A 15,020-nucleotide genomic window follows, 5' to 3' on the forward strand; every position below is an offset into this window, starting at 1 on the left:
TACTTAATAGATGGCTTTAAAAAGAAGGTTCAGGAACATGCAGAAATTAGCTTTTTAATGAAGAACTTCCTTTCTTTATAGTGCTAGGAAGCAGGAAGGGAAAAGCATTTGTAACTTGGGTTTCTGTGGAACACAAAGAGTTTAATCCATTCATTGTGTAAACTCTCTATGGCAGAGAAGTTCAACAGACGTCTTGGTTAGAGAATTCTAAAATGGGTAAGATACAGCACTCATTTATTAAAAAGAGCTTTTTAGCTGGATTTCTGGAGGAATTGAGGCTGATAGAGTTTTATTTTCCTGTCTGTCCCCTCCATCAAGTCCCCTCCAAGAATTTTCAGGTTTGGATGTAGGGAATTTCTATTCAAGTTGACTAAAAGGTATAATTCAGAACGAGTTCTACATCCCTACAAGTTTTGTAGCAATTAACACTTACAAAGAGAAATTAAAACGAAGGAGAAAAGCTGCAGTGGGAACAGTTACCAGTTCTGGAGGCCACATCTTCATTAGCCACAAGTACCGATCAGGCAATCTGCACGTGGGCAGCTGAATCAGCTCCTGTAGTTGCTGTCTGAGATCCTGCAAATATCTAGGGAATGTGGAAGGAAGCCGAAGAGGGTGGAAAAGGAAGGTACAGACAAGAAATGAGAAACCATTATTACTATTTTACAGATGAAGACCTCAGATAGATAGGAGATGTTGAGTCAGAGAGAGCTTGCTCACACACTATGCACTCCCTCTCTTCTTACTCCAACTGCTGTGCTCCTGATTCCCTCACTGCAGCACTGGTCTGATCCTCACAGAACTACTTTAGCTCATTAATTAGCAAAGAGTTGCTCACTTTCTGTATCCAAATTCACTACATTTACTCTCCGAACCAAAGGCTCAGACAAACACCAGGACATGACAGAAGGCAAGTGCAGAACCGCACAGCCAGGAAGGGTGAGCGGGAACCATTAGAGGGAACAGAAATGGTCCTTTTTAGCAGCAGCAAGCCGTTGAGCTGTTTGATTGAACCATTTCCTGACTACTCTAGAAGTCCATTAGGGAGCAGTGATTGACATTGTTTTATTTCAGGCCTGAGGCTTCTGAATTAGTCAGCCGGGAAGTAGGATCCTACCTTCTGCATTCTCCTATTGACTGTGCAGACAGCCAAGGCTTCTAACTCACAATGTGAAAAGATCCATTATGATCAACATTTTTTAAAGGTGTTCAGGCTTTAAGAGATCCAAACAGGCACCTCGTGATTTTTTAGAGATGTCCAAATATTAATACATTTTACCAAGCAATCATGGCTAGGCTTCGTGAACGAAGATCTGGGAACCAAGCAATAGGTATTTTCAAATCCCCTATTGGTATTCTCAGATTTCTAAATGCCCTTGAGGAGCTAAGTATACTGTCCAAGGTCACAGAGAAAATCTATGTCAAAGCAAAGAACAGAACCTGCATCTTCAAAGAAAAGTATCCTAAATAGTGGACTGTGTTCTCTGTACAGCATATCCTGCTGTCCCTTAGCCATTGTGCGAATATATAAAAGAAAGTTTTCCTTTCATCACTTTTGAACCAGTTTGTCACATTTAAAGTAGGATAGTGGTTTTAAAAATAATTAAGATCTAATCAGTTGTATGTAAATGTGTTTTTTTCCCCTGAAAATCAATGGAGGATGACTTAGCATGGACAAAAAAGCAGGTAAAAGTCAATATTACATCTTTGTCTGATGCAGATAACTCATCAGTCAGAATATACCCATCTTTGCACAATGGAGGATGTTTCCTCTTTTAAGACATTGTGAGAAAAGTGAAGGGGTTTTTCAGAACAAAAGACAAATTCTTACAGAAGTAGACTTCGTTAAACAACTTCGGTAGGCAAGGCAAATGACAAGGATGGCAGGATTGGCCTAAATTATCTGTTTATTTTCCTGAACTGATACTGGAATGCTGAAGAATGATGGAAACCAGAGGAATTTTCTACAAATTTTTGCAACATGTTTCACTATAACTCCACTGGCTCATTTCTTAGGGAAATCAGACCTGCAGCAGTCATACTAGAAAGAAACAAAATCTACAGCATTACTAAGCCTGATAATTTAATCAGAATTTTAATAAGCTCAGAATAAATCGCTCTCTGTGACATGAATGACAAGAAAGCAAGACGGTTTTCTTACTTTAAATGTAAGACTCTTACTGGAATCTGCAATTATTCAGTAATGGGTAGCATATTCACATAAATACATGGCCTTTCACTGATTGCAATGAGCTTCCAGGGCAGTTCCCACTAATCTCTTTTGAGAAATGTTCCCATTTATATATTTCAAAGGAGAACTGAGCCTCAAATTACTCACACCAAATATTAATAGAAATCTTCACTGAAGTTTTTTTCCCCAAATATCCCACATACATATATAAAGAGACTTAACCATCATACAAAAAAGAGGAAACAAACTCAAAAAGATAGAAAATTCCCGAGTAAGACAAAACCTGAAGTCATCTTCCTTGTTTCTTCTTTTTCCAGTTGTCTTAATCCTCTGCATGTTATTCAGCTCTTCAGATTTTCTGTGATATATGCACTTTAATGGCAAAAATTATAATATTGAACCTCTGTTATCCCAAGTCAGTACAGACTACTGGACTTGAATAACCCAAAAACTTTTACACAGATTATATAAGATCATGCCATCACATAAATGATATAGGTTTTATACAACCAAGAAATATTGGCAATCCTGGAAAACTAAGGAAAAGCCCGCAGATAAGCCTATTTATATCTACTCTAGATTGCTTTTCCATCAAAATGACTACTGTGCCTGTGGGAACTTAGGACAGAAAGGCCAAAATGACAATTCATTTCTGAGAGTCAAGTCTGGAAAGATCATCATTGGGCAGCTTACTGCTGAAGAAGTTCAGCATCACCTCTATGTGTGTATCCTTATCAGGAAGATCCCAAGAAAGAGTTCAGAGTCAGAAACTTAATCAGGTTTTGAACCAGGTTCTCACAGGTTCACATATGAAACATGTACTGCAAGTAAGAGCTGTGAATAGAAGTCTATGGGACTTGGATGAGATGCATCCCAGAATCCTGAGGCAATTGCCTGGTGCGGTTCCCAAGCCACTCTCCATGATATTTGAAAACTCAAGTGAAGTCCCTGGTGACTGGAAAAAGGAAAACATCACTCCTATTTTTAAAAAGGGTGGAAAGTAGGACTCTGGGAACTACTGACCTATCAGCCTCACCTCTATGCCCGGGAAGACCATGGAACAGATCGTCCTAGAAGCTATGGTAAGGCACATGGAGAACAGGGAGGTGATTGGAGACAGGCAGCAGGGCTTCACCAAGGGCGGGTCCTGCCTGACCAACCTTCTACAATGGAGTAACTGCATCAGTGGTTGCCTCAGAAGATTTAGAGACAATCCCATAAACTGCCTTTGTTGGTAATTACACATTATAGTTTTTAGATCTGCATCAAGTGAGGGCATTAATTCACTGTGTACCCTACTTTACTGTTTACCCTAAAGAATTTTGCTGTGGCAAAATTGGTTAAATGTGCAAGTGTTTTTACATAGAGTATCTTTTACACCACGTAAAATGTGGCAGGCACTAGTTTGGTCAAAGTTCACCTTAGCAAAGATCTTAATGAACAGCATTGCAAGAATAGCAAAGAATATTCTGAATAAACTAGAGCCAAAATCTCTCAGCACTCCTACACATGGGAAAAGTTTTAGGAATGAGAAGCGAAAATTCACCTGCAGTTGTAATTACAATGAGCCAAACTCTGAGAAGAGTATAAACTACATTCTGCTGTGAACAGCCAGGCTTGTGTGGGGTTACAAGTCTGGGGTCAAAAAAATTAATTATCTAAATAGTTGTGAGAGTTCATCAGTGTGTAATTTGGTATCTGATCATAAGAGATACTTATGTTTCTCCCTGTACTCCTGGAATTCACACATTGCTGAGGCTGTCTTAATTTTTCAATGCTATTTTCTTTATACATATTTTCTGTTCTGAATGCTGTGTTGCAGGGCCCTCTGGCTGAGAAATACAGAACTGGACAGGCTTCCCTTCAGAGCATTTCAAGATCATTCCTTAATTAGCTGGTAGATGCAATTTGATTTGAGAGACACAAAGTACTGGCTCTTTTTCAGGAGCCGTATGCCTTGTTCCTTTTCATAAGTCAAGATACCAAGCCCTGGCACCCCACCTGGCACTGATAAGTTTTATAGCTCAGGCACATGTCTGCATGTAAACACAATCTCTTACACAAAATCTCCTGGAAATTGTGATGGCTGTTTCACAAGGACTTAGGACACACTTGGGAAAGAACACGGGCCAACCAGCCAAAGGAGCAGTCTTATGACTGTAACAGTAACTGTAACAGTAACTGGTAACAATAACTTGAATCCTGAAAGAATCCTGAAGAGATTTGGAAAAAGAGAAAAGCACTTTTCTTCTATTAGTCTTGCCCAGTACATGCAGGTACACAAATTCTGGGTATTTTCCCTCTCTTGCCTTTTAACCAATAAATTTATCTGTTGTACGTGCAAGATATTCAAAACTGAGCTTTCTTATGTAATATTTTTCTTTCGGTATGATTTAAAAAAAATAGTACCAGGTGGTTTAATTTAGCCATGCAATGTTTTTTTTAAGTCCACTTTTGAATCTGTTTGAGCTTAGGGCTGATGCTAATTCTCCACAACATTCAGTTATTTATTCCCCAGCAAGTCATGCTGATAGAGATGCCAGCAGATGACTGAATTCCCAAGTTGAGCACATCACTGGAGTAAAACACGGCATCGGGCTGCCCTCTGTGGGCCGGGATCGGGCTCTGGGATGAGATGTTTTGCAACAGCTCATGGAGACCGATTAATGTCAGTCCAAGATTTCTACATCTGAACATAGAATTTTGACTTATGCTGTACATGCAATGCCAGTATCACAACTGGGTCTCTGCTGCCGAAGAGGAAGCAGGAAATGCAGACTGCTGCAAACTGCAGTGTCTGATGCAACAGTCAGGCACTCCGGGTACTAATCACAGCTCAATATACAGCACCTGGGAATTCCTGGGAGACCCAGACACTGGGGGTAACAGCTCCTGAACATAAAAACAGAGAAACTAAATCGCTAGAAATACTTCGCTTGGCACATGAGCTGCCAGGCAGGAATCAAGTACAGTATATTACAGCACTACTCCAAGATCTAATCAGGAACAGGTTCCATTATATTAGGCATATTACAAACACAGGTCTGCTTACTTCAGCATTGCACAACATGAGGACTTAGTGTCAAACTAGTCCAAATCAGCCTGAGGCAAAAGAACAGGGATGAGCAACAGAAATATTCCTGCATGACACTGGGTCTACTGCAGACTTCATTTTCTTTGCTCAGTCAGTAGTGCCTCCAGCTCAGTTCCTTAAAGGCTTTATCCAAGTACAGACGCTTGCTCCTATAGGGCTGATGACTCAGAAAAAATTACAAAGGATCAAGTTCTACATACTTTTTCTGGAAATGCAGTTTGGCTCAGAGTATACCTTCTGAACATGAAATTCTGTGAGAAAGCGGAGAGGTAGAGGTGGCTCCCTCTACCCTCACCTGCAGGTAAAAGAATGCAATGGAGATGTACATGGTCACTCTCACCTCTGTGGAAACCACATGAGAATTCAATTAGTTGTCAGGAAGGGCCAGTCTCTGAATACAAGACTCTTCCTAAATTCATTGGGGTTTAGTTGTTGCAAAGATGATGCAAAGATGCAAATATCATGTGGCATGTGACAGCCACAGGGGTACGTCAATGTCTTTATAAACTCAAATCAGTCCCGTAGCTTCAAATAACATAATTTGAGAACCAAGCAGGACAAGTGAACTGCTAATGATGGGCTGTCATGTGTAGCAAGCAAAGCTCTTACAAGCCAAGTAATACACAGCAGTTAAGCCCAGAGGCAATATTACTAGTTGACATACTAGTTCATTCTACACGGGATACACAGGGTTATTTTTTTCCCTAAAAACGTTCTATGAAGGAATCACTCTAAATCCTGCTGCTTTGTGTCCCAGAGGTTAAGTCAGGTCAGCTGCGCTCTCTGCTGGTGAGAGCTGGAACTCTCGGGATTCAGTGGCCACCTTCCCGATAAACAACAGATGGAGAACATCGCTGGAATTTTGTCACTCAACTTTATGGGTAGTGAACGCTGGAGAGCGTTGTGACACTAGTATTTGGGCCCTTCTAGATAACTGCGCTATCAATAATTTAAAATTAATCATGAAGCCACTATCGAGTGCCTTGCAACATAAATATTTTAGACACTTGCTTCAAAATTAAGACATTTTACTATGCCAAAATTTCACGTCAGACTCCCTAAGAGATTTCAATTATGCCTCAGGACAGAGATATCTGAATTGAAACTCTAATAAAATCTCACTTTTAATTGTGGACTAATGAGAAAGAGAACTCTGCTGAAAGCTTCTATACTTGCATGGTACTAGTGTGCCTGAATTAATTTGCATAACTCATACAGACTATCAAGATCAGCTTTTGCTTATGATTAAACAGATTATCTGATGACATTTTAGGGATCAACAGATTATAGCCCTTAATCTAAAGATGTAAGTAACAATGAAATCTTATTATGCATTAGAAAACAAACAATGCAGTCAGAGCTTATCTGAACATTACTTGGAAATCTCTCAGTAGGGTCAAGGCTAAGCACCTGAATTCTCCCCAGAAACACAAACAGATTCTGGTTGCCAGATTTCTCTCTCTGCAAACGCTCAGATGAAATATTGAGGGAACCAATTTATAGCAGACAAACAGTCAATTATTTTGTTTCCAGTATTTCAGGGCAACATCCAGTTTTATGTCCATTTATAACATAGACTTTTGCAGTCATTAGTGTTGCAATACAGCATAAACTCAGTAGTCTATCTTTAATCTCTTTGCTTCAGCTTCCACTACCACAAGAACAAGTAAACTTGTGCTCCTGCTAACCTGCAGACTTCAGTGAAATTGGCTAAGCTCTAACTGGTCACATTCAAGTGTATTTTATTTGGTTTCAGTAATTTATTATATGCTAGCATTTGCAGACACCCTGTTGCAGAACATTCATATATTTACTTATGGAGGAAAACCTGGATTATAATGCTTCCAGTGGAATAGAAACATTTCAGGAAAACATGATGTGTTTGGAAAATAAATGTCTCATTTCACTGATAACATGTACTTCTGACCTCCTCGTGGTCTCCTTTACAAGCCATTATATAAGATAAATCAGGGTACAGACAGTGTAACTGAAGCACAAACATAAGCAATAGCTACTGGGCAGGCAATATTTGCCTGGTGTTGAGTCTTCCACAGTATCCGTGAATGTTGGTGTCAGAAGACACTTGCAGATGTGACAGGTAAGCAATAAGACAAAAGATTAATCACTAAGAAGTTTGTAACCTATCAGAAGACAAATGAATATATGCACATAAGGAGCAGATGTGCAGATGTGGAGCAGGATACACATGCCAGGAAATGCCTGAAAATGGGATTTATGAAATACTGCATGAGCTGATTACATGGTGCTGCCAGCAAATCAGCAAGGAGGGAGCTGATGCACACAGATGAGAGCACAGACAACCAGAAATTCATGGCAGAAAATGACCTGAGTTCCACTGCTTGCTCTTCAGTATGTAATGCACAACATGCTTGCTTTCTGTAATAAAATCCAGAATCAGACAGGTATGAAGATGAAGTTAACAATCCCTTTAACCCTCCTAAAAAGCAGAGATCATGCTGAGCCACTAAAACTTCATTCTTTATTTCATCCAAGTAGTCACTGAAAACATAGATGTCAATCTGATTATTATAAACACAATAAAATCCAGAATATCAACAGATACTGGGCACAGCTCTACTTGCAAGTTTTCATCCTAGGATACAAAAATGCACCTTCCAAATTTTCAGTTTCTCTGAAGTGAAAGTCCAGACTGCAGGAAGTTCTTCTGTAATGTAGACAAATGCATCCATTAGACACTGGCTTGATGCCATCAATCCAAATAGCAGAGAAATTTTCAGATAGAAAGGCTAGCCAATTATCTCACTCTCTCACTCCATCTAAATTGATTTAATCTAGACAATTTCATTAATTTGTAAGAAGGAGAAAAGTTCCCAAAAGCTCTATCAATTAGAATAGCCTCACTTTCACACTGTCTTCTCACATTCAAGCAAAACACTAACTCACTGCATGTACTGCCCCCAAAAAAGAACTGCCTCGCCAAAAAAAACCCCAACACCCTCAAACCATCAGAACTCTGCTCTCAAGAGTACTAAAATAGGTAGTAATACTTGTGTTTATTTCGGTGGAAACATTATAAAGCATGAGCAGGTGAAGATGTATTGTTGCATGTGATATGACACTGGTAGCTCGTCCATAACTGCATCATCTCCAATTAAATCATCTCCAGTGAGAACAAGAAGTATCCAAACAAAATGTAACCTTAGCTAAGTTCTTCTGCACTGACACTGGTGAAATAATTTTTCCCTTAGTTTCCAGTGATTTGCATTATTACTGGTCTGTGAATATATATCCAATATTCCCAGCAGTGAGAAATACATACATATACTTGAGAAACTAAGAGACTACTTTAAAAAAACATTCAAAAAGTATATCTATAATTTGCAATAGATATAAGCACTACAGGCTGGATTCTGCATGTATGGCTACACATTCAAGCTCAATCTATTGGTAAATAAATGCAGGCTTATGTGCAGAGACTCAATTTGTTTAATAAGCTTAGGAATAATCATTTAACTGTGGTATTTTCTTTGTTTCCTCTACTGGAAGGCATTTCACATTGAGAAGTCCTAAAAAGAAGTCACTTTTACAATCAAAATCTTAATTTCAACAGCTATGAAATGTTCTGTTTAAATAATAATGAATTTATATACATAAGGCACTCTTAGAAAAGCTTTACCTCACCATCTGTAATTCTGTGACTTACGATTTCCTAAATTGTTACGCACGCTTAGGAATACTCTCAGAGTTATAAAACTGTCTCTTTTTATATCTTCATGATATCTTACTGTTTCTTTATTCATTCTGCTGCTCAGAAATGGGAAGGCCCAGGCACATTCAAAACACATTTTTTCAGAAACAAACAGATTGCAAAGAGCATCTTAAATTACCATGTTCTCTTAGACACCCTAATCAAGTACGTGTGCCTTATATCCACATTTTCTTCTGAAATGATGCAGGCTCCAAAACGGTATCTACGGTGAGAAAAGGGGAAGGTGCTCATTAACATGGTAAATGGCATCACACTGATGGGAGGAAAGTTGTACCACTACTGTGGTTGTGCTGACAAAATTTGCATTAAAAAAACACAACTCATCTTTAACTTTTTAATGAAAGCAATAAGAATTTCAAATAAAAACCATACAAGCAGGCTGAAAGTAACACTTGAACTATACTTATATAAAAATAATAATATAAATAAAATAAATAGCTAAGTATTACATATTAAAATATACATAAACATTAATAATAATCTGGATGTATTGCAAAACTATAGTCGATGACACTTAAATTCATCTGAAGACAGGTTTGTCTCCTAGAGCACACTTAAAAAGTCTAACAGAACTTTTAATGTTAAATGATAGAAGATAGGCACCTTCCAAATGCAGCATCTATCCAGTTAATAATTACCTAAACACAGAGATGGTACATGTGTTTCACCATGTGACTATCCACACAGAAAATTTACATTTCTATATGAACATCTATAGAATAGAACTTGACAAACCACGAGTAAGCAGATTTTAAAAACCCAAGAAGTAACATCTTTTAAATTCTTGTTATTTTATATATATGGATTTTGAGAAGGAAATAGCTAGCCCTGCAGCAGAGTTGTCCACATAAAACTACTATTTACTTCCATAGAGTACCTGGACTGTAGCTCCCTGTGCCTGCAAAGCACAGAGGTAGTAACAGCAACCAGTACAGCAGAATCATGGTAAGACTTTATCACAGGGTCAACAGTCATAGTCTGACTTCCCAGGTGACACAATTTAAAGAACAGAAGTTAAAGAGTAGTTTTGTCATGTCTTTGGATTCATCTCTCTTTGCTTTCTCTCAGCATATGAGGAAGTTGGTGTTCATTCATCTCAAAAAATTAATGAGGCAGCTTTTCTTCATTTGGTACTACAGGTTCTCTTCCTTTTCCCCTACTAGTCTTTCACCTTACCAACATTTCACTCTTTGCCGTGCCAAAGCAATCTTGTTCTCCTAGTGCCCAAATATTATCCCATGAATTGCAGCTGTTCCCAAAACATCACACCACTTGCTAGCTACATCCATAACCTCTGCTCACCCCACCTTACCTCTGCTTTTTGCATGGCACTGGAAAATGTCAGGGATGATCTTTTTCTTTGAAGTATTTGATTTGGAGGTGAAATAAACCCATCTTTGTCTCTTTCTCTCTGGAAAACAAATAAACAAACAAACAAAATAAACAAAAAAAAACAAACAGTGAAATGGGTAATGTGCTCATTGCCACAAGCCCTCTTAGATGTGCTTCTCTGCAAGCCCCAAGCTAACCACAGTCAGACAGGACCATGCCACCCACTCAACCTGCCTTTCACCCAGCAGCAACAAGACTGAATCATTAAGGTTGGAAAAGACCTCCAAGATCCTCAGGTCCAGTGTTTGACCTCACACCACCATGACCACTAAATCATATGGCAAAGCGCCACATCCACTCATTTGGTGGTGACTCTACCGCTTGTCACTGACTTTCTGAGCTTATCACCCTTGCGCTGCTTTGTGGACAGCTGGGCATGTCATCGTATCCTTGAGGATCTCACCGTCCCTGTGGACAGTGACAGACCCAAAATGTTCCAGTAGACTGCAATCTGGGCCTTTGGCCATCCATGCCAGGGCTGTTCCGCATCTGCACCATGCTGGCAGGCGGGTGGAGGTGGCGGTCTCCCCACTCTCATGATTCTGAGGGGCACATGTAGCCCCAGAGACCTTTGTGGGAGCCTGATGGCAGCGTCTGGGCACAGGGACAGCAGAGGTGGGTGCCCCTTCCCCTCACCTGAGCCAGTGTGTACCCAGGCGGCCAAGAAGACAATGGCATCCTGGCTGGGATCAGGAATAGTGTGGCCAGCAGGACCAGGGAAAGGTTATCTCTCTGTACTTGGCACTGGGGAGGCCACACCTCAAGTGCTGTATCCAGCTCTGGGCCCCTCAATTCAGGAAGGCCATTGAGGTACTGGAGTTTGTCCAGAGAAAGCAATGGAGCTGAGGAAGGGACTCGAGCGCAAGTCCTATGAGGACTGGCTTAGGGAGCTCAAGTATTGAGTCTGAAGAAAAGGAGGCTCAGGGGTGACTTTATCACCCTCTACAACTACCTGAAAGGAGGTTGTGGTGGGTTGGGCATCATTCTCTTCTCCCAAGGAACAAGCAACAGGACAAGAGAATATAGTCTTAAGCTGTGTCAGGGGAGGTTTAGGCTGGACATTAGGAAGAACTTCTTCACAGAAAGAGTATTAGATATTGGAATGGGCTGCCCAGGGAAGCAGTGGAGTCACCTTCCCTGGAGGTTTCAAGGAAAGAGTGGACGTGGCACGTGGTGCCATGGTCTGGTTGACCTGGTGGTGTTCGGTCATAGGCTGGACTCGATGATCTCAGAGGTCTTTTCCAATCTAATCGATTCTGTGATTCACCTCCCTGCCCGGGAATTGCCCGCAGAGGCGGGGGCTGGCTCGGGGCTCCCGGGGCTCGGTGCCCGCTGCCAACCTGGGACAGGCGGCCCGGGCGGAACGCGGCGCTCCGGGCGGAGCGGAGCGGGGCGGGCAGGGCCGGCAGGGCCGGGCGGCGTGCGGGGGGTGGCGGCCCCTGCAGGGCACCCGGAGCCTCGGCAGCCGCCGCCGCCGCGCCCGGCGGTGTCAGTGCCACGGTGTCCGCCGGGGAGCGAAAGGCAGCGCCGGCGCCCGCCCGCCCGATCCCCGCGGCCAGGCCCCCGCATGCAGCCCTCACCCTGGAGCGGCGGCGGCGGCGCATCGAGGAGCTCTCGCGGTCCTCCCGGCAGCGGCTGCTGCAGTCGCGGGACAGGATGTTCTCCAAGTTCACCTCCATCCTGCAGCACGCCGTGGAGGCGGTAAGGCCGCCGGCGGGCCCGGCCACGCCGCGCCGGGGCTGCGAGCCGGGCCTAACGCCGAGCGCGGGGCAGGGGCTCGGACGGGCCCGGAGCCCCTTCCCCGTCGCCCCCCGGGGCTGCCGCCGGCCGGGACACCGCGGGGCGCGGGTCCGGACCCGGCTCGGCCCTGCCGCGGGCCGGGGAGGTGGAGGCCGACGGGGAGGCTCCGCGGGGAGCGCGGGGAGGGAGCGAATCGCCCCAGCGCGGCCCTGCAGAGCCGGGGGTGCCGGGGGAGGACGGAGCGGCCGCTGCCCGGGCGGCCCCGGCTCCGCTTCCGCTGTCACCGCCGGGCACTGCCGAGCCCGAGGGCAGCCCAGGCCCGGCCCTCACTCGGCCCGTGCCTTTCGGCCACACAAACAATAAGGGAGGTGAATCAGGAAGCTCCTCAGGATTTTCATATTGTAGCGGCCAGCAGACAATAGCCGCCGTCTCCTGTGCTTCTGCGGGACCGTGTCACTTTCCCAGTGACGTTTTTCACCTCCGGTTTATTGTCCCGCTGGCCGGGGGCACCCGGGGTTGTGTTTGTGCCCCGAGCTGTGCTGGGCCTGTTTGTGAGCTGCCATTGCTGCAGGCCGCGTTCGGCTCTGCCTGTCCATACCGCTTATTTTTGTTTGCTTTTTGCTGAGGCGGGGTCCTGGTGGTGATTCCCTGCCTTTCAGCACCTCTCCCAGTAAGCCAACATACCTGCGAGACTTGAATGTGAAGACATGCTAAAAGCTGGCGGTGAAATACTGCTGGAAGTGAAGGTGGAAAGTGTTGGAGGAAAATTGTTGAAATGGTTGCAAAAAGAGCTTGCAGGCTAAATCCTGATGGTTGTAAGAAGAGCCTGCATGCCAACTGCTGCCTCATGTGAGGGGCAGCCTTTGTGCATTAATGTATGCTTTGTGCATTAATGTGTGCTTCGATACTGCACTGGAGCACATCCTTGGCTTTATGTGTGCCTGTGGATCTGTAGGAGTATTCAGTTTTAAAAGTTAGGCATGTATTAATTAATTGCAATTTGCTCTTTTAGTGGTAAAGTGGCATTTGGAAAGAAATGTTTTAAATAATGACAAAATATCTTATTTGAAAACACTCTGACCACATGAGAATGCCTTCAATAGACAGTGCTTTCTTTGGAGGGGAAACAGAAATTAGTGCCTGCCTGACTAAGGAAAGCTTGTTATGGTGAGCTGTGCCACATTTTGAGTGAGACCGGATGACTGAGAGATGCAGGAGTGGAGGAGAAGTTACTGTTTCAGGCCTACCAATTCAAGAGATCTAATAGAAGTTATTCCTAGAGGAAAGTTTACGTTATTCATATGTGCAAAAATTAACAAAAAGAACAGCATTTATTTGAGATCCATAAAAAGAAAAATAGGAAAAACGAATGAGCTAAATGGAAAAGGAGAAAAGTAGAAATAGTAGGGACTAGACAATCTTTTGATAAAAAAAGAAAAACAAAATACAGAAACAGATTGATACCATCATTTTGCAAGTGAGTGCAGTCGAACAACATGCTATTTGTCCTTGCTCGACTCTGGTGTCCCTTTTGGAATTGCCTCATTCTGCTACCACCAACGTGATGGATCTCCTGATAACAAATACTGCACTAAATTGCATTTACAGAGTTGTGACAAATACTGAGCACCACACACTGGGAATGAGACATGGACTCACAAAAGCAAGAGGATATTAAGAATGTTTCTTACTGGATCTAGAAATTTTAACTCACCAATTCAAGACTGAACTGAGAAATAGAAATTTTTCACCAGTTTGGGGGCTGTATGTGACTTAAAGTGGTTGTTTCATTCTGTCTGTAATGAAAGTATGTGGGCTGCTTGGCTTTGCTATGCTGAAAATGAAAACTAGTGAATCCCAAATATTAGATAAGTCCACTTTGATGCTGTCTGCTGTTTTCAGAACCTAGAGAATTGCTGTTATTGCTGTGGAGCAAATGTAGCTTGTGCAGCCCCAAGTGGACTCTGAACCCTGAATATCAGCAATGGAACTCGTTACTAAGATATCAATTCTCGAAGGTTTTGGGTGCCTGCCTTCCATAGGAATTCAGTTGCAGCTGAACAATTTTCAGCTGAGCTGGACACTTCAATACACTTGAAGAGCCTGGGCTTAGATTTCATGGGTGGGATTACTTTAAATCAAAATGGTTGGTGAAGCCCTTCTCCCCTGTCCTTTCTCCTGCACATCACTTACATAATGCTCCTACCCTGCCTCAGGGCCCACAGGCCTACAGACTTTAGAGAGATGCATTTAAACAGTGCATTACTATGATGTTAGATAATCATTGCTATCTTACCCTCAGTGTGCCGTCCCTCTGAACTCTTGACAAAGAGTTCCAAAGGTTGACAGTCTGATAGACATGGCAGTATTTGCCTTTTACTTGTTGTGAATGTATCACTCTTCAACTGACTGCCTTTGTGACAGGACTGTGCTGAGGCAAACATAAGGGATCAGCTGCTTTTTATTAAGACCTTTTCATACCAGGACTTTTTCCCAGAATGGTTATGGTGGTGTTCAAGGCCAGGCTGGATGGGGCTTTAAACAACCTGGTGTAGTGGAAGATTCCCTGCCCATGGCAGGGGGATATGAACTAGGTGGTCTTTAAGGTCCCTTCCAACCCAAACCAGTCTATGATTCTATGATTCTACATTGAATAACCCAAAACTTTCATTTTTTTCTGCCTAAGTTGCCCAAGTGTTTGAAATCATATTCACGATTTTCATTACAATTGAATTCTAGTTTTTGTCACCTCTTCTGTCAACCCTGCCAGTATTTTAGGTATTTTTTCGCTTCCTGGATTTCTCTGCAGCATCCAGATGAGCAAGCACTACTGTGTTACTGTGCTGACAGAG

The 15,020-nt window shown here is 42.7% G+C and overlaps 2 protein-coding genes across 4 annotated transcripts in view; one reads left to right on the forward strand and one right to left on the reverse strand.

Annotated features, from left to right (window-relative positions):
* Positions 1–7,763: 7,763 nt before the first annotated feature.
* On the reverse strand, positions 7,764–12,928 carry LOC135418258 (uncharacterized). Of its 2 annotated transcripts, none has more exons than XR_010432368.1 (4): positions 12,853–12,928; positions 10,349–10,447; positions 9,155–9,238; positions 7,764–7,971 (listed from the first exon to the last, which is right to left on the reverse strand). XR_010432368.1 is itself a non-coding variant. In XM_064663414.1 (4 exons), the coding sequence occupies exons 1-3, from the start codon at positions 12,105–12,107 to the stop codon at positions 9,173–9,175; spliced, it is 504 nt and encodes a 167-aa protein (XP_064519484.1). In that variant the 3' UTR covers positions 7,764–7,971; positions 9,155–9,172. The 2 variants fall into 2 exon arrangements, 1 of the variants encoding a protein (XP_064519484.1); XM_064663414.1 differs by lacking the exon at positions 12,853–12,928 and adding an exon at positions 11,769–12,107.
* Positions 11,997–15,020, forward strand: part of FHIP2A (FHF complex subunit HOOK interacting protein 2A) — a 33,904-nt gene continuing 30,880 nt past the window's right edge. For both annotated transcript variants that reach the window (XM_064663412.1, XM_064663413.1), the window contains exon 1: positions 11,997–12,129. In XM_064663412.1, coding sequence (XP_064519482.1) covers positions 12,085–12,129 — 45 coding nt within the window. In that variant the 5' untranslated portion in view covers positions 11,997–12,084. The remainder of the gene's footprint in view (positions 12,130–15,020) is intronic.

Source organism: Pseudopipra pipra, chromosome 8 (assembly GCF_036250125.1).
Source record: "Pseudopipra pipra isolate bDixPip1 chromosome 8, bDixPip1.hap1, whole genome shotgun sequence".
Lineage (NCBI taxonomy): Eukaryota > Metazoa > Chordata > Aves > Passeriformes > Pipridae > Pseudopipra > Pseudopipra pipra.

Bases quoted from the DNA above. Each gene is read 5' to 3' on its own strand.
- LOC135418258 (XM_064663414.1), bottom strand. From the start codon at position 12,107: ATGGAGGTGAACTTGGAGAACATCCTGTCCCGCGACTGCAGCAGCCGC. The intron at 10,448-11,768 runs GTTGGCAGCGGG...TTTGTTTTCCAG, and splicing joins GCCCGGGCCGCCTGTCCCAG to AGAGAAAGAGACAAAGATGG. The intron at 9,239-10,348 runs GTAAGGTGGGGT...TTCTCACCGTAG, and splicing joins GTGCCATGCAAAAAGCAGAG to ATACCGTTTTGGAGCCTGCA.